The sequence below is a fragment of the Perissodus microlepis genome, chromosome 19 (assembly GCF_051167445.1).
Source record: "Perissodus microlepis isolate ML-2025 ecotype Zambia chromosome 19, ASM5116744v1, whole genome shotgun sequence".
Taxonomy (NCBI): Eukaryota; Metazoa; Chordata; class Actinopteri; order Cichliformes; family Cichlidae; genus Perissodus; species Perissodus microlepis.
This window is the reverse complement of record NC_140479.1, coordinates 5,087,570-5,106,962: the sequence shown is the minus strand read 5'-3', so window position 1 is coordinate 5,106,962 and position 19,393 is coordinate 5,087,570. Positions and strand designations below refer to the sequence as shown.

Sequence of the window (19,393 nt, the reverse complement as noted above, 5' to 3'; positions counted from 1 at the left end):
AACACACACTTGGCTTGTCCTCTTGATCCTGTCTGCTGTATTCTGCATCCCCATCTTCTGTTTAGACAACCAGGCAAGCCACAAATATGCTAAACTGAAGAGAGCGGGAAAGAGGAGATGAAAGACGGGAGAAGAAGTGTTGAGTATGTGTGAGAAAGAGGCAAAGTGTGAATGTGTGCGCACGCAAGAAAGAGAGAGCGAGAGAGAGTTAGAGGGAGAGAGAGAATCCCATTTCATTGTAATAGTGTTTAATATTTATTGGAAAAATGTAAAGAAAATGTAAAGGAAGTGCTTTTCAGCGAGCAGGCAGGATTAGCATAAATAGTTTGGGGCTTGGACGTGCTTGGTCCCTGCCGCAGAGGAGTAAGGCTGTCCCCTCTATTCTCTGTCTGACACACAGAAATATATGCATATGTTTGCACATACACCCACTGCTACACAAACTTTATGCACAAGCCTGCTTGAGTAAACACTGAAACATGCAAACACACACACACGCTGACCTTTGAGTGTGGAAACTCATCAGCATATAGTGATTTATAATAGGCACTGCCAATCCTTGTTTCTTTTTTTTTTTCTTTTTTTGCATTTATTAGACAGAAGCCGGGAGGGAAGCAGAGAGGGGGAATATTGGCTGTTGTCATTTATTTTATGCACTGTTGCTGCTGATCAAGGATCTGTGTGCTGAATTTGACTTTATGCTAATAAACTGTAATGAATGACCAGAATTTAACTACAGTGAAGTGCAGCGAATGTAGGTCTTCTTTCTTGATCTTTTATTGTTAGAGAAATGAATAATTCTGGTTTATTTAATGTTTAGGGTGTTATTTTCATAATCGTGTCCATAATTTCTCCCTGTGTTAGTATTAATGAAAATTCGGGACATTGGTAACATTGTACAAGAAAGATGGAGGGATCAGGGGCAATGACAGTAAGTCTGTAAAAGAAACCAACAATTTATGATCATTTAAACCAGAAAAGTACAGCTAATTATCCTGCGCAGTACATGAAAACTGTCATTGCAAATTGAGTCGAGCCTCGTTGAAGCACATAAATTGTACTTTACGTGCTTCTTGACATACTTTTAACCATAAACATATTACAGTAAAGTAAGAAGTACTAACAAAAATTTTTTTAATAAATATATATTTATTTAAATATATTTATTTAAATAAATAAATAATTAAGAGAGCATAGTGTTGCATGAAAGAGGACGCATATGATTTGTCTTTTTCTTTTGGCAGGAATCTTTAGGGGTTGTCAGAGCAACTCATCTTTTTCTAAATCTAAAAAAGTAGCAGGAAAAAAATTGAATATTTTAGACCTTAAACAAACAACTACTGCAATAAAAAATGTTGGTATGGGACTTTTTTGTATCCAAAAACCAAACCAATTTAAGGTTTGAAGTTGGAATTTAAATTTTTTTAAAGGAAATGGGGAGCTTAGCTAACGTGAAACAAACCACAATATGATTTTCCAACCTCTACAAGAAGTTTGAACTAATGAGCTGACGCTCAGCATTTCTTGTTGTTGTGCAAATGAGCTGCTTTTCTGACCTCACTCTCCTCGTCTTTCTCTTCCATGTTGCCATCCAGCCCCTGTGTTCGGACATTCAAGCCCGACGGCGTGGGGTCTCCTCTGTTCTGAAACTGTGCCAGAAGCTGCTACAACAGAGCCAGGTGGGTAAAGGAAAACACAACTTAGATGATGGAAAGTTGACTGCCAATGTAAAAGAACTGTGGATTCACCTCACCAGCAAAAGACACAAGTTATATACTATCTAACTCACAAAATATACTTTAGAAATTTTAAATTTTATATTTATAATTTGTAGACTTTTGAAACCCTGAAAAGAATAAATTCTGTTGTCAATTCTTACAATAAATTGATCTAATCCCCACCCTAAAACAGTCGGGCCCCATGGCTGAGGTGGGCCCTGATGCGGAGCAGCACAGAGAGGCCCTGCAGCTGCTGTCTATCAACCTAGAGAGAAGGTGGGAAGCGATCGTGATGCAGGCGCTGCAGTGGCAGAACAGACTGAAGAGAGAGCTGGGAGAGCAGCAGGTTAGAGCGCTCTGACATTTACACTTTACATCCTTCATTCTACACTGCAGGCAGTCAGCTGACGCGCTGTTACACTCAGTGAGCATGTCAGCGTTTGATTTGATGCTAAAATGTGCCGTGAAAGACAGATGGTGCCGCGATTGAAGCCGCTGTGTTTTGGTTATGGAATAATTTTTATAACCCGAGACAGTGTCATAATATTTTGTGAAATAAGCATCAACTCCTGAACAAAGCTGTATTTATTTTTTTCTTAGGTAAACCCCCCCCCCCCCCCCCCCCACATGCACGCACACACACACACACACACACAAACACAAACACACACGCACACGCACACACTCCTCCTCCTCCCGTGTCAAACATACACACACTCCAACCCCCCCAGGCAAAATTGTGGAACAAAATGAATGTTATTAAGGTGTCTAACAGTTTGGCTGTGGTTAGATAACAACATTTTCTCTAAGGCTCTGTGTAGAAGTAAAATGAAAGATGCACTAAGGAGGATTTCAGTGCCTGGACTGGAGTTTGTGATCAACTTTTAAAAATAAGTCACAATTTCTGATGGCTTTCACAGATCCCGCGCTAGTTTTGAAAAAATATAGATTATCTTAACCTTTTTCTTTTAATTTCATACTCTGTGACAATTCTGGCAAACATCTGTTTTTGCTTCTTTGACTGGTGGATTTCCCTCAAGCTTTGAGCTATTAAATTGCAACAAAACTCAACTCAACAATTTTTCTGAATTTCTCTCTGAATCTCATTTTCTTTCTTCAGTCCTTTATTTCTCTTGTTCTACTTAAGATCATTTGAAATGTGCATAACCAAAACACAAGATTATTTGAATTGACACATATTTCAGTTATGTTACAGTAACTCACATTGATGGTGAGCTGTTACTGTCGCATGTGCATCAGGCAACAGCTCACTTCTGGGTATTTCGAGTAGGCAGTCAAATGAAGTTTCTCTTATAGCTCACAACTTCTTGTTCCTTATTTAGTTTAATGTACTGGTCTGTAAATAAGGAAGGCATGAAGCCAAGCAGCTGGAGAGTATTTGGACGATTCTTTTTTGGGGTGGTTGTAGCTCAGGAGGTAGAGCAGGTCATCTAAATGGTAAATGGACTCATTCTATATAGCGCTTTTCTACTCTCCCAGAGTACTCAAAGCGCTTTATACAAAATGCGACATTGACCCAATCACACAAACACTTTCTTCTAAACTTTGAGTGCTTCCTAACTACATTCATACATTCACACACATTCATACTCTGATGGATGCAACGGAGAGCAATTTGGGGTTAGTGGTTCGATCCGTGGCTCCTCCAGTCTGCATGTCAAATATCCTTGGGCAAGATACTAACCCCAAGTTGCTCTCCGATGCTCTAGGAAGCACTGAATGTGCTTGCGTGAATGGGTGTGATTAGGTGATGTTGTACAGAGTGCTTTGAGTACTCCGGGAGAGTAGAAAAGCGCTATATAGAATCAGTCCACATCTTGGCTTACAGCTTCAACATGCTCTCTTGCACTGTACATTTGAAATTCACCTCACTCGCAACTGGTTGCAGCGAGATGGCTGCCCCTCCCTGAGCTCGGTTCTGCCAAACTTATCTTCCTGTTAAAAGGTGCTTTTTCTGTCCCACTGTCGCCAAGTGTTTGCTTACAGGTTGGGGTTTTCTCTGTATTATTGTAAAACACCTTGAGGCAACTGCTGATGTGATTAGGAACTTTGTAAATAAAATCTAATTGAGTCTAAGTAACAAATCATTTTGCTTGAAAATTTAGTTTTTTCTTTCACTGTAGTCAAACAAAACTTAAGATTTGGGACAAAATTTAATGAACGTGGTAGTTTACTATTAACTCAGCTTAAAGTTGTTTTCAAAATCTTAGAATTTTTAAAACTGTTTTTATGCCCGGGAAAACTTGTTGTGAATTATTAAACTTATATAACAGATTATACATAATGTTCTCTCTGGGTTGTCAGTATATTATTAGTAAAAGGTTTCTTAAGATCTAAAGATGCCCATGTTGTCTGCAGAGGGTTTATTCTCAGGCCTTGTAATTATACTCGGAAAATAGCATTATTTTTGTGTTTTTTACTAATTGATGTCTTAACAAGGAAAGTTAAGTCTCATCAGAGCCTGACTAGAGGAAAGGTCAGAGGATTACTAAATCATTAGGAATATAGGTGGTGGAGATATGTTATCCCAGAAACTACCCCACCAAATTTCATGAAACTGGAGTGAAGAAGTGGAGCACAGGCAACGAAGACTTTGTTGACTTTTTTTAACATGTTAAGTTAGATCACTTTTTGAAATCCCCTCTAGTCTACAGGATGTAACAGTGGTCTGTATTGAACAAAACTATCACCACCCTGAAGCCGAGCCACTATGAGAGGCAAAAGTCTCTGTGGATATCCTGCATTTTAAAAGTCTGCCTATGCTGAACCTTTATGTGCCAAGTCCATTCTATATCAGCGAAGCCTTCCTGAAGCTTCCAGTTGATAAAAGTTAATCTGTTAGTTTTCCAGTGTGATCAGTGTCATGGAAGCAATGTTTCATCTGACACCTGCTCGACAAACAAAAGAAACAAATGAGATTTTAACACTTTGACAGTTTGCATATTAGAAAACCACGCATGTCTGGCACCATGACGGCACATCGGCAAAAAGAAATCTGTAGCTGATGATGCGTTTCAGGTTCCATGTTTCAAGTGCTCACTTATCACAGCGATGGTTTAATGCTGCAGTATGACAGCTCAGCACATGGGCATCTTGTCTGAGGAAGCAGCTTGTGCCATTGGTGTTCAGTGAAAATTCATTCATGAGGGAGCCGTCCACAGCTGAGCTGCTTGGGCAGATCAAAAAGCTGAGTGCTTTCTTCAGCTGAAGGCAGGGAGCTACAGCAGAATGGAAGCGTTATGGATATCTAATAGTGATGAATATAGAGGCAGAAGGAGGGGGGCATTTGGATACAAGGTGAAGGGTTTGGCAGGGAGACACATGCACAGTCACACTTACGTAAGCATAAAAAGCTGTTAAGCTTCAGGCACTATTGTGTTAGACTAGTGCTTGCAAGCAGAAACACAAAGTGTCGTGCCAATGTGAAGGGGAACGTACAGTGGGGAAAATAACTGACAGATATTCATGTGCTAACAGCTCAGAAAAAATAGGAAGAGAAGGAAGGTGAAAGGTAAAGGAGGGGAGGGGAAAAGGAGAGGAGGTCAGGGACGGTGTGTAGGAGGACAGAGAGACCACACCGTGTCACACCTTTGGTTTAGAATTTAAGCACAAACTAAGTGAAAACCTCTGGGGCCAAACAAGAAGGGCACTCTTTAGACTTCCATGTTAAAATGACCAATTAAAAAACATTAAAAAGCTTGTAGAAAACAACCATTTGGTTCTTTATAGACGTTTTTCTGCCTTCATAGCAACTGAATCCTCACAACCAGCCAGGTATGCCTGGAGGTTTCTTCCTCCTGCAGAACAGGGAGTTTTTCCTTCTCACTGTCACCAAGCTTGCTCATAGGGAGTGCTGTGGTTGTTGGGGTTTTCTCTGTATAATTGTAAGGTTGTGATTTGGCACAAACATAAATAAACAAAATTTAATCAAACTGAACTGAACAAAAACAAACAAACTTCCATGTGGATACTATAAAGGTATAGCACTAGACCTGCCGTTTTAATGGCACAGTGGTTAGCACTGTTGCCTCACGGCAAGAAGGTCCTGAGTTCAATTTCACCATCAGGCCGGGGTCTTTCACGGTGTTTTCGTGGGTACTCCAGCTTCCTCCTAATGTCCAAAGACATGCAGTTAGTGGGGTTAGGTTAATTAAAACACTAGGTGTGAATGGTTATCTATGTCTTAGACCTGCGACACACTTTTGACCTGTCCAGGGTGTACCCTGCCTCTTGCTGTAAGACAGCCGGGATAGGCTCCAGCAACCCCGAAAAGGATAAGCGCAATCAAATGGATGGAATTTTCAAATCATTTAACTCTTTCCTAAAATTTGCTTATTCATCATTTACTAAGTGTGGTATAAAAACAAACAAAGAATAAATAAATAAATACCATTCCATAAAATCAGTCTAAAAATGTGATTTGCCTCCACATTTTACTTTCTTTCTACAGAAATAAAAATATGCCTCTTTAAACACCAGTGACCATTTAATAAGGTCACTCTTTCAAAGATATTCCGACCTTTGATGATAAATATGCCAAAAATCTGAGAGATGCATTGATTGGCGCTGACTTTACCTTACCAGGCGGGAATTTCCCATGTTTAAACTGTACCCAGTGCAGCACTGTGATCTGTGGGGATACTGTGGAATTCAAAACAAAATCTCATGCAGAACCATCATGTCTATTTCAAACTATAGAACATATTGTCACTTTTAAAGATCTTATAATTTATCTAATAGATAGTTTATGCATTGTTCTTATAGCATTTTCCTTTGACTGTTGTCAGTTACATGTTGTAATATGTGTTATTTGTCGATGCTTTTTCTCGTGTTGCATGGATAAAAGCTTATAGTTGAATTGTATTTATTTTGCCCTTTCATACTCATCCGTGAGCCGCAGTATTGTGTTTGTATTAAGTCCACACTCTCTAATCGTGTTGAAGAGTCAGAGTTGAGCGCACTCTTACTTTGTATCACTTGCAAAGAAAATATGGAGAATCTGTCTAATTCTGCTTTACATGTGCTGCTGGAGGTCACACTCTCCCTTTCTCTCTCTCTCTCTCTCACTTTTGTAAATTCACACACAAAGGACACACACACACATATTGTAGAGGAGGAGAAGACAAATAACGGAGGCCAGACACTCTGACCTCGCTGCTGGCTGGAGAGTAATTTCACTTCTAGTGGAGATGAGAGAGGAATAAAGAGAAAGAGAGAAGCAAAAAAAAGGGAAGGGGAGGAAACCCGAGAATGAACCAGAGAAGCATATATGTGGGTGGTATAGTTTATAAATGAACACTTCTGCCCCATGATAAAATGACTGTCCGCTTCTGGTTTCCGTGTGCACGCATCCCTGTGTGGATTTTTGAGAGAGGGTTTGTGTAAATGAGTCCGCTCGCCTGCCTGCAAATGACTGCTGGAATGCGTGGCTCAGATTTTAAGTACAGTGTAATGACTGAGATAGGAACTCAGCTTGTGCAAGTTATTGTACCAACACACAAATGACAAAGAGAAACTTGTGTTTGGTACGCAGAGTTTCTTTTAACAGCTGAAGTAAACTGAAAAACCCCGGTGTATTTTTATTACTAAAGCTATTAATTGATGTTAGTGCTTTACAACCAACCATGTTATTTATCAAAGAAAACATCAAAACAGTCGTTACTTCCTGAGAAAAGTCACTATTTCTGTTTTACTAATCATCTTTTCACACATATTTCTGTATTATACTTTTTTCTAGCTGTTTTTTAGGTTTATAGTGCACAACCTCATCTTACTTTTTATTCTTCTTTAACTTAACTGTAGCCTCAGTGATAAAACCTTTATAACATTTCAGAAGAAATGAAAATCATCAGTGTTTCTCTGTCTTAGCACAACAGAAAATACAAGTTGTATAACAGAGTGTTAGTGGATGCTAGGAGAAAGCTTGGGGAAATTAGAGTTCATTCTTTGAGGACTGTGAAATGAAAATACAAGGTGAATTTCTTGGCAATCAAGCTTGGTGATGAGTGGATTACTATGGCGTTATTTTTGTGCCACTATTTTGAGCGCACGTAAAAAAAAAATTGAGCGCACGTAAAAAAAAAATTTGCAGGTGCAAGTGTTGCATTTTGAGGAGAAATTTATTTTGAGCGAAGAAAAGCTAAATTTGAGTGAACAAAATTCATTGCTGCGTGCAAAAAATGTATTTCAGTGTTTGCTATTATCCACACACACACAACAGCAGCCCCTCTCGCTCAGTATTTGCATTTCCGCTTGCTTGCAATGTGTTGCTTGCGCTCTCAACTCTTTCTGTACACCGTTATATTTGTGCCACAAAATCAGCCAATCACAGACTTGGATGCAAAAATATCTGATTGGCTGTTCTGGTCTCCAATCAGCTCGAAATGACGAAATGCAATATCCCAGAATGCATTTCGTCCAAAACTCAAACGAGGCAGTGGCACGCTTTTTGTGACCCAGAAAGAGTAATATTTCAAACTCCGCCACTCTGCGTTCCTCCGCCACTGCCTCGTTTGAGTTTTGGACGAAATGCATTCTGGGATATTGCATTTCGTCATTTCGAGCTGATTGGAGACCAGAACAGCCAATCAGATTTTTTTGCATCCAAGTCTGTGATTGGCTGGTTTTGTGGCACAAATATAACGGTTTACAGAAAGAGTTGAGCGCGTACGGGCAGAAATGTTGAGAGCGCAAGCAACACATTGCAAGCAAGCGGAAATGCAAAAACAACATGCTTTCACAGTTGCTAGCAGCTCTTGTGAGGCAGTATAAAAGTCTATGAAACAGACTAATGTAACTGTCACCTGCAAAACACTTACATATAATACTACAACAGCCACATGTTAGAAGGCAAACTTCTCCCATCGAGCTTCTCCAGCATTTAGTTTACCATAAGTGAAGGCATCACCACTGTTTGGAAAAGGTTGGACATTGTACATGTGGTTACTCACATGATGGCAAAACAAGCCAAGAGACATAACCAACACAAGTCTGATATGATTGTAACACGTCAGATCAGTCTGTAGTCAAAAAATGCTTTTCTCACTGCTTTTTAGCCAAACATAATTGGCTAGCATGAAGATATGTTTGACCCATTTGGTGTCTTTGCTAAGATTAGTTAAAACCATGTCATTTGGATTTTGAGACATTCTTGGAAGATTTTCTCCCCTTTGTAAAGAACCTCAAAGACATTGGAACCCTTGGCCTCGATAAACACCTCGTAACCTTTAACCCTCTTCAGAAATTACCACTGTTGTCATTTTTCTTTGGAGGTTGGACTGTATTTTATGCCTCTTCCCTCAGAACATGTGATTTTGTTCTAACAGGGTTTTTGTTGTTGAAGTATGAGTCATATTTTCTTCTCTGCATGTTCCATGAGTAGATGTGTGTGTACTGCCGCTCAGAAAGCACATGAAAGATTCTGTTTTATCTCTGATTTAATGTAAATGAGTCTAAATTAAAGCTGCAGGGTGTTTTGGGGATGAGATTTCACAAAGTATACCTGTGCATCTAATGTGATATATGGAAATTATATTTCCGCACAGTTTTCTCACAATTATGAAATATTTTCGAGCAGAGTTATGAGCAACATATGGAGGTTTTCACTCACTGTTTGCAATTACATTCAAAGCAGCCTGTCAGCTCCTCCACTCTGCATGGAGAGGTGATTTATCTGTGCGCTTCTATTCATTTTGAATCAGACCGGTGACGCTGGGCTCCCTGAGTGCTTTGACAACCGGTACAGCAGAGAGCCAGCAGAGACTCAAGCAGCAGCAGCAGCTCCAGGAGGAGCGCAGGCACATGAATAATCACCCAGACACTCCTAGATAGCTCTACTCTCCTTGGGCCTTCCAGCAGATGCTATGCTAACAAATGGGAGCAGTCAAACTAGAGCTAATGGGAAAAAGTTTGCTGTTTTCACCCCGAAAAACACAACACACACACATATTGAACACTGGCAACAATTACATCAGTAAACAGTTTGATCGTGTTCATGTAAATATAATTACAGGAAGGAATGCTGAAAAACTGGCCAGTTTGTATTAACTAGTTTTTATTTTATTTATTTTATTGATGTCATAATTTCAAGTCTTATTTTTTATTCGTACAGTTAGAAAAAAATAATGGTCGGTATGATGTTTGTCATATTTGGCCTTTAGACTGAATACAAGCACATCTTAATTTATGTGATTATACAGCTTCAAAGTTTTGTGGTGCGGTAGTATATTGATTTGTTTAGGCTTAAGCTTAGTGTTGCCTGGATGTATTTGCATCCATTTCATTGGGTTTGTTTACAAGTCTTTCATTGTTTTCACCTCTGAATATGTTTCACGTCATTTCATTTTGGACATTATCCAGTGTTATTTTTATTTGCTTTACCCTTTACGTTTTTAAAGCTAAAATGACCTTGATGAATATAAGAGGAGAATATTTCCTGTGAATAATTCAAATACAGCTTGACAAATACTAATATAAGAAGAAAGATGAGGAAATAAATACATTTTGATTGGGTAAATTTGTGAAAAGATTCAGTCTGACACACATATGTAGCATAAAATTTAAATATTTTTGAATAAATAATAACAAACAGAACTTACTTACTTTTTTACTTCCAAAATTAATAAAAATAAAATAGAAATGTACAGAAAATGTCTTCAGTTTTAGCCTCTGGCAATTTGGTGTCTTGGCTTTGTTGTAGATGGGACAGTGTTTTTATTGTAATACAGTTTCTGAACTTACATTTTGCTCCTGATAAACAGCACACATATAGTATTAAAACAGACAAGTAGCCAAAAACTAAATGTTGAAACTAAATCTGAACTGAGCTGAAAATACAAGTCATGAGAAATAGGAGCGATTAAAGAGGACAACCTTGGCATGTTGCGCAAGTATTTGTGTAAATAACTACCAAAGTTTGACTGGTTATTGATGCTTGGTTTGCAATCTCTCACTCTGCCAGGTTCCCAGCAACACTTTACAGTCATTTCCTGCTTTAAGAAATATGTTTTAAGGATACTGTGAGTGCTGGACACCAATAGTCCCCACGCTCCTCTGTCTGTGATCATATAAATACCCACAATCCAGCTATAAACTGTTGTAAAATTATAGAAATGAGATGAATTACAGATATAAATTATGTACAAGGTTTTCATGGGTCATCAAATCCCCGATTTGATTGGATTAGGCTGATTGATAGCCTTTCCTCTCAGCGCTGAATGTGTTTTTGAATGCGTCTACAGTGGCAAAACCCAGTTCAGTCATTACCCCCATCTCCCTTATCAGCACAAGGGGAATAAACACAAATCTAATAGAAATTCATTATACAGAGACATATCCACACACACTCACTCGCACACGCACGCAGAGCCAACTAGTTTATTAGATTAATAGGCTATGAATGGCTAATACGAATTACCCCCCTCTCTTGTTAACGAGACGCGGAGCAATTTGTATAATTATGTCTGTGGAAGAGAAGAATTCCTGTGTCTAAGCATATTTTTAGACAGCCGAGCTTTCTGAAGGCTTTTGATTACGTATTTACTTTGGGGTTTTCAGCCTGGTGCTCTTTCTCTCAGAAGTCGTTTTTGAATAATTCATCGCTTTGTTCCAGAGTGGAATAATTTGTGTTGAGATTTATGAGCAATTGCTTTGGGGTGGGCTGATTTCACTCTTTTTTTTAAATGATCACAGAACATGTTCTGTCAGAGTGTCAGTGTGTCTCTTTCAAGCAGAGGCCCGAGTCGAGACGGCGTTCTCAGGAGGGACGCGGGATTAGCGACGCGTCTTTTTAAAGAGTTTTGTGCCAAAACAAGATACAACATCCAAAATGACACGACTTATATTCCCATCGTGTTTGATAGCACAACTTAAAACATTTATGTGCTTTGAATGATAACTGAGAACCCCTTTTCTTTAACGAAAAGCAACACTGTATGTCTTTAAGCTCTCTTTCCTAGGTGTTATTCAAACAACATGTAATCGGGGCGAGTGCTCCACAGGTTAAATGACATTTGCGCCAAGTTCATGGATTTAGGACTCAGTAATTGCAAAAAAACCCCACATTCTGAAGATGGAGTTCACAGCAGTTGTTTACTGTTAACAGCGAACACTCAAACGATTAATGAAACAGTATTTTATTCATTTTTATGTGTTAAGATTTATTTAACCTTTTAACACCAATAAGGTCACTGGAGAACCACTTATGGTATTTTAGCTATGCGTATTTTCAGAAACTAGGAGATTCTACCTTTAAAATTACATTTTTATCTAATATTTATGCATGCCAAGTAATAAAATGTCCATGTAAGGGAGTAAATGTATAAAACATCACATTTTAATCCTTCCTTTTAAGCCACATTTCTTCTGATTGGTTGCACCTTGTAAATAAGCTTTGAACAGCAGGTGAGTGCGGCTGCTGTGCTCACAGCCAAAGCTGTGTGCTTGAGATGCCCGTATTCGGGGTACCCTTCTCTGTGTCATCACACAGAGCAAAGAGTTGTTTGAAATTGAGTGTTAAGGGCAGCATGAGTTTTCAGAAGTTCAAAATGGATTTGTTGCCTTCCTGTATTTGAGCTGTGAAAACACTGATGCAATGATATATTTGGCATGAATAAAATTCTATAATTTGAAATATTTCCCCTCCATTGTTTGGGGGTTTAATTGAGTACACGTGTTTCTTATTTTCCTTATTTGCCTGGCTTTTTGGTTGTTGTTTTTGGACTAAGTTACTTGTTTGTTTTCCTTTCTCCATCATGTTGTATGTTGTGTCTGATTGAGAACTTTATTAAGAAACACAACACAGCTTCTTGATTTCTGCATCTGAGTGAATTTCTCTAAAACCTCACTGACCAGTTACAAATGTTGTCTTGTGTTTCCTTTCATTTTGTCTGCAGGTTCCTGGGAACTTTTTGGAACCAGGTTTGGTGGACCTTCACCAAATCAGCCCAGTGTCAGCTGGTCCAGTAGCACCAGTGCAGGATGATTCATGGGAATGGGATGAAACAGATATGACAATCACAGAAGCAGAGCCACAAGCTATACCAGAACCTGACCTTACACACAACCTCCCCACAGAACCAAATCTGCCTTCTGAAGCTGTTCTGCCCAATGAAAACCCCCCTGACACGAGTAGAACACCTGTCCCCGCTACTGAGTGTACTGAGATTATGTCGAATACTAGAGGTGGATCATCAGTGGAGGTTCAGCACAATATGACCTCCCAAACCTCACCCACTAACAACAATAATGTCTACCAAGTATATAGCCTCCACAATATTGAATTATACAGACAGCCTCAGTTTCCTCACACTTCATCCTTATTGCAAAAAACCAAGTCAGGAAAAAGGAAACAGCAAGTGCTGCAGAAGAGCTTGAGTAAGGATTCCTCCTTCTCTTCCATCGAATCCCTCCCAGACCTCCTGGGAGGTTTGATGTCAAGAAGATGCCGAGATGGAGAGAGTGAGGGTGGAAGAGGCAGCGGCCAGTCCTCAAACAGTCGTCGGTCTGAGTGCGAAAGCGGGATTGTTAGTGACACAGGAGACACAGAGACAACAATAGCCAACTTTGAAATCCCAGGAGAGGAAAAAGGTGTGGGTAAAGAAGAGGAGGAGGAAAGTGAGCAGGAGAAGAGGTGGAGGAGGGGCGAAACCAAAAGAAACAGAGAGGAGGAGAAGAAGAGGAGACACAGGAGGGGAGGTGGAGAGGCTGTTGAAATCCTAATTAACGGACGTGGCATCCTGACACCTGCGGATTCTGACTCTGATTTTGAGGTGGGGGGACTTGCTGTTGACTTCTCAAAGTCTTTCTTGTCCCACAGTGATCTCACTGACTTCACCACTCAACAGTACCATGGTTTGGAAACTCCTCCTGTCCTCAGCCGCCGGGCATCAAGTCCAGTTTTATCTCAGGGCTCCTCTCTAGAGTCCCTTCTGGCTCCAGGTGTGGAGTTATTCCCCTCCAAAGACCCACTGCATCGTAGCGCCTCTCTGGAGACTGGCCTAGTCCCATTTCGCAGTATTGATGAAGGAACTGGAGGTAGCCTTGCCAGTCTCGGAGAGCTGGAGAAGGAGCAGAGAAGTGGATATGATGGAGGCCAACAAAGAAAAGAAAACAACACTGAAAGTGTGCAAGGGGAACCGTCCCCTGGAGAGCTGAGCCGAAGAACCCTCGATCTCTTGAAACGTCTGGAGAACATCCAGAGTCCTCTGGGGGCAAAAATGACCCGGAGTGTTTCTGACATGACGCTTCGGGGCAGCTCCCCGCAGAGGAGCCCCCTCCCTGCCTCCCCCTCTCTCGGTGGTCGACACGCCCCGCTATCTGGGATTTCATGCTCTTTGTGGAAAGGACCTCCATCGCTGATCAACGAGAGTTCAGCAACAGCATCCCTAACAGAGCTGAGTAGCACTGAGGACTCATCGCTAGGCTCTGAAGATTTTGTCATGCTCAGAAATCAGAGGCACCTCTTGTTGGATCCCACAGTGGCACCCAACGCAAACTCTTCTAGGAAGCGCTGCCACGGTAGGAGCAGAGGAGCACAAGGCCTGGATGAAGCCGACGCAACTAGTTTGAGCATGGTTGTGAACGTCTCTTGCACATCAGCCTGCACGGATGAAGATGAGGATGACAGCGACCTCCTGTCTTCCTCCACGCTCACCCTCACAGAGGAGGAGCTCGGCGTTCGGGACGAGGAGGATGAAGAAGGAGAGCGGCTGAGTGGCGCATCCTCAGGTCACGAGGATGTTGAGGATGATGATGAAGAAGAAATGGAGGGCTCCTATGTGCTGGGGCTTGAGTACATGAAAAGAGAGCTCCAAAATTGGATCCGATCTCCTCGTGCCTCCACTTCCTCTTTCTCTAAAACAGAAACAGGCCTCCATGATGAGCTTCAGTGTGGAGCCAACCTGTCCCCTCAGATTAAGGAGTGTTTTTTAAACCGCTCAGCTGCAAAATTATTAGATGCCAACAGTGATGGTGGCAACAATAAAGTAAAAACAGGCAAGAGGGGAATGGAGGAGGAGAATAGGAGGAACGCGACAAGAAGCTACATTAGCCAGTTTGTGGATGATGTGGAGAATGGAAATGTGGACCAGAGCTGTCTAAAAGGGAGGGATGAAGATGATGAGCTCCTCCGAGAGGAGTCCAGCATGTTCACCAAGAACGGAGAGTCTCTAAGGGATTCGTACGTGTTTGCCAAAACAGGAGAGCTGGTTCAAGATATTAGCAACTTGGTAGTGATAACAGAATCAAGCGAGACAAAGGAGTCCCCATCCTGTGAGCTGCTCCCTTTCCCATCCAAGCGTGCTTCCTCTTTGGTGGGACAGCTTCGGGGAGAGTTGCCCTGCCACAGTTCCTCCCTCCCTTCTCCTCCATCCCTCTCCCCAGTGGAGGACTGCAAATCCCACGATGCTTTGCACAACAGCAGGTCGGTAGCCAGCAGAAGGAAGGCCATCACCATTCAGGAAAAGTTCAGATTCTCATCTTTTGTGACAGAGGAGACGAGGAGGGAAGTCAGAGACAAAGATTCGTCCCTGCTTCCCAAAAAAGGCCACAACTCTCACTCCTCCTGCTGCAAGCACCTTCCCTGCCCCTCTTCCCTCCATCCACGCTGTGTAGAAGAAAGCAAGAAGGAGAACGTGCATGATTTTGTGATGGAGATTATTGACATGACCTCACTGGCCCTGAAAAGCAAAGAGAACCAGACTGAGGAACCGAGCCAGACTGAGACCAATGGGTCCATTCCAGACCAAGGTTCTGCATCATTAGCACAGATCAGAGACAAGGTAGAGTATTAATGATAGGCATATGCACATATTGCACTGCAACATGAAAATAAAAACGATTTCAAACAGAACTCAAAAATTATTTGGTGTGGCTGAAAACTTTAACACTAAACGAATCAAATTATTTCTGAGCTGGAGCATTCGAGGTCCTGTTTGACTTTGTATATTCTGTATATTTGTTGGACAAATTAATCCAAAAGTATCAAAAGTTATCTCAGTCGATTGGTTCACTGAATTGGACTAATTCAATAAATCGCATCACAGATCATAACTTTTCAGATTTAATGACTAATTTCTTTGGTATCTTTTGCAAGTGAAGTAATCTAAAAGCTAATCAGTTTTCAGTCTTCATGTTATTTCTGAAAGGAAAAAAGAAATCAGGCAGAAAAGTTTTACTTCCCCCCATGCAAAAAGTGCCTGAGTGTAAAATATGAATATGTAAATCAAGATTTGATGGCTTAGTAATTATGGTAGGTATCTTAAATTAGAAATAATACAAAATAACATTACAAAAAAGTCATTTCAAAACAAATAAGATGCTATTGATAAAAGCGCTAAAGGTTATTCTTATTTCTATCCTTTGTGTTCAGAATCTAAATGAATATTTAGCAGTTGATTCTATTTGTTATCATTTTTGCCCACAATCAAATAAAATTTTAAACCAAGTCAGCATCATTTCAACAAAAGGAACTCATACAGTCAGCTGACAGAGCTCTACAATAAGTGAAGCACATTTTATCCTTAATTCCAAACCTTACGAGCAGACAACAAAAGGCAACACAAAAACTTCTCCTTCCTCTCCCTTCAGGTGCTCGAACACTCCCACAGGCCCCTCCACCTTAAGAAGGGAGACTTCTACTCCTACCTGTCTCTCTCTTCCCATGACAGTGACTGTGGCGAGGTCAGTCAGTGCACAGAGGACAAGAGCTCCACCCCAGCACCCTACAGCATCCCGTCATACGTCACGCCAACGCAAGGCCTCCACAGCCCGAGCCCTGAGCTGTTCACAAGCACCAGACAAATTTCAGCGTCTCCCGGCCTTGGAACCAAAAACAAAGTCTGCGCTCTTGATCTAAAGTCTGCTGACAGCGAAACTTACTGTGCCGCTGATGGTACCCATGAAGAGCAAACTAACCCCTCTCTGTCTCTGCCTCCCAGCCCTGACATCAGGGAAGAGGTGACTCTGTTTGAAGCCTGTACAGAGGAGGTTTATCTAGGCCCGCCTCTCTGCTACAGCATGGTTCTCACCAAGAAACCATGGCACTTCTTTCTGAAGGAGAATTTTGAGTCCCCCCTGTCATTTGGCTATGAAATGAATGACAGTGTACCTTCGCTGTCTTGCTTAAACAACAATTTTCAGTCTACGTCCGACGACGGGCCCAATTCTCCAGCAGATGACAGTCTGGGTTACCTGTCTCTCTCTAAGCAGACAGTACTGGCGAAAAACCAGGATCAACTATATTTCCAAAGAACAAGTCCAGCAGAGGACACACAGAGCTCTTCCTCTACTTTCCTGGAGCCTTGCTACAGCTCATGTTCTACCTTCCCACCCTCAACAAGCGACGCCACCTCCCTCCAGGGGCCTGGCTCCAAACCAAAAGACTACCTTTCCTCTCTTCTTCCTCTTCCTGTGTCCTCCGGCACAGAGGAAGAGAAACGAGGTGAGCACCCGTACCTCCTCTGTGATGTTGCTGGAGGAGAAGTCGCGGCCGCTGCGAGTGTCAGCACGCCGCAGGAGGAGAGAAGTCGTAATGAGGGGCCTCCTTATCTTAATCCCCGGGCGCGTGTCGCCCCGATAGACTCCTCCGCAGCCGAATGTTTGGCAGATACTAAAACGCTTGAATCCAATATGGGCGCCGTAATGACCAAGATAAGTGTCTGCAGCTCCGCTACAAATCCCTCAAAAGAGCCAGCCACCACCGCCACGCGTATTAATCCCAAAATTAACTGCTTGGCGATGAGAGAAGCAGATAGGGGAGAGGGGGAGAGGCAAGGGGAGGTGGATACTCAGTGGGTGAAGTCAGAGGAGAAGGGGAGGAGAGGACGGAGGAGCTCGCAGCAGGAAGCGAAGACTGCGACAGCGAAGCAGGTTAGTGCTCCATGTATTAGCCTGATGTGCTATCTCAGGACATTATACGGGGCCTTGATACTTGACTTTACCTCTCTACTCCAAGTATTAGTCCAAGCCCCTCAATGGGCATGAATGTAATGAGGCCAGTATGTGTTTCTTTCATTTCCATTTCTGAGGCTGGACAGACATGCCAGGTGTTGATATGTGTGACCCCCCCTCTCCTCCTCCCTTTTCCCTTCATCCTCCTTATCCTTCCTCTTACTTTTCTTCACTACACACTCGTACTTGCATTCTTTTCCTTTTTTTCCTGCTTTCTTTTTTGCTACACTTCTTTCCACACCTTTCTTTTAGTTTTTTTTCACTTAATCTTTCTGTACTCTATTTCTATTTGTTATTTCTCATCCAATGCTCATCTCCTCTCCAGTGCACTTCATTTCTCCTTCTCCTTTTTCCACCTATGTTATCCTCCCCCATTCTTCTTCCATCTTCCCTCTCTCCCAGTTATCCTTTTCTCGCCATCTTCCTCACCTTCTCACCTGTCCTCCATCCCCTGTTCTCCTTTCTCTCTTCATTTGTTCTTCCTTTCCTCCTGCAAATATCTTTCCTGTCTTCCCCTCCTCTATGCCTTCTGCTCTTAGTGCTTCTTCTTATCCTCTCTGCTCCTCTGCTTCATCGCTCTCTCTTCCCTCTGGTGTTAATGGAAGGGGGATTTGCAGACTTCTCAATTTTTTAGTTAAAAGGTTAAGGTCCACAGAACAACATCAGCATAATTACTATCAGTCAGATTTCATTAGGATTCATCAGCTAAGAGCTTTCCCTTCCCGCAGTGATCATTCAATTCATTTCATCGCTGAATTAGCCTGTTTGTGCTCTTTTTAAGTCTTCTATTTCTTTATGCAAATGAGTACGGGATTTTTTTTACCATCTCTGCAACCTTGCTAGTTTCCCTCTTTATCAGCATTGTCGTTTTTTAAAAGAACAACAGCCAGCTGAAGAGTTTGTTTCATTTTTAAACTAGTTTCTAGTTGGTTTTCATGCAATCGTTTCTGTATCCTGCACATAGTCACCACTACTGGTGCCTCGAGGCACCAGTAAACACCCAGTATACTGGTGCACCATACACACCATACACCATACACACACTCAGCACTGGTCCTGTTTGAGAAAAAACTTCCATTACAGCTTGTTCTTCTAAGGAGGCAGGACAGTTGGTGTAAGTTGCAAATCTGTTAAGCAAAAGATCACGGTTTCCTAGGTTTGGGTTTTTCACTTCACTGCCTTTTTGGTCTTGCTTTTACGCACTCTTTAGGATTAGGCATCAGTGCTACTTGTTTAGAACTGGAAAAGGTTGTGGTTTAGGGGAAAATACACACTGTGACTAAATTAATTTTGTATAGTGAAAAATGATGCTTGAAGTTAATCAGTGCATTAAACTATGATACCAAGAGGCTATAACCAGGCTTCCGCATGTGATGAGTTCGGAAAGAGATCGTGTCACAGTGTGTCACAGTGTTGAACCCAAGGAAACCTTGAGTGTATATGTCTTTAGCATGAATTCCAGTTAGCTAGCTTTTTAACTTGTAGGTGAGCTGACTGGGAGCAAGACAGAATAAAACACTGGCTTTGCTTATTGGTTGTAAAATGAATCTAATGTGGAAATGCCTAAAAAGAATTTTTTTGAAGGCTGCCAGATGGAGATGGTTGTGGTTGCAAAAAGACTTCTGATATATAGAAGTGTAGAAGTAGGACAAAGGAAGGAAAACAGCTTTCTGACATGCTCTCTGTGAATGCTTGCTTTCTGAATT

General features: G+C 41.5%; 1 protein-coding gene across 2 annotated transcripts in view; it reads left to right on the top strand.

Moving 5' to 3' along the window:
* akap6 (A kinase (PRKA) anchor protein 6) overlaps nt 1-19,393 on the top strand; it is a 217,805-nt gene that overhangs the window by 189,510 nt on the left and 8,902 nt on the right. For both annotated transcript variants that reach the window (XM_084914965.1, XM_084914966.1), the window contains exons 18-21: nt 1,596-1,679; nt 1,912-2,064; nt 12,632-15,517; nt 16,326-17,606. In XM_084914965.1, the coding sequence (XP_084771091.1) occupies nt 1,596-1,679; nt 1,912-2,064; nt 12,632-15,517; nt 16,326-17,606 (4,404 nt within the window). The remainder of the gene's footprint in view (nt 1-1,595; nt 1,680-1,911; nt 2,065-12,631; nt 15,518-16,325; nt 17,607-19,393) is intronic.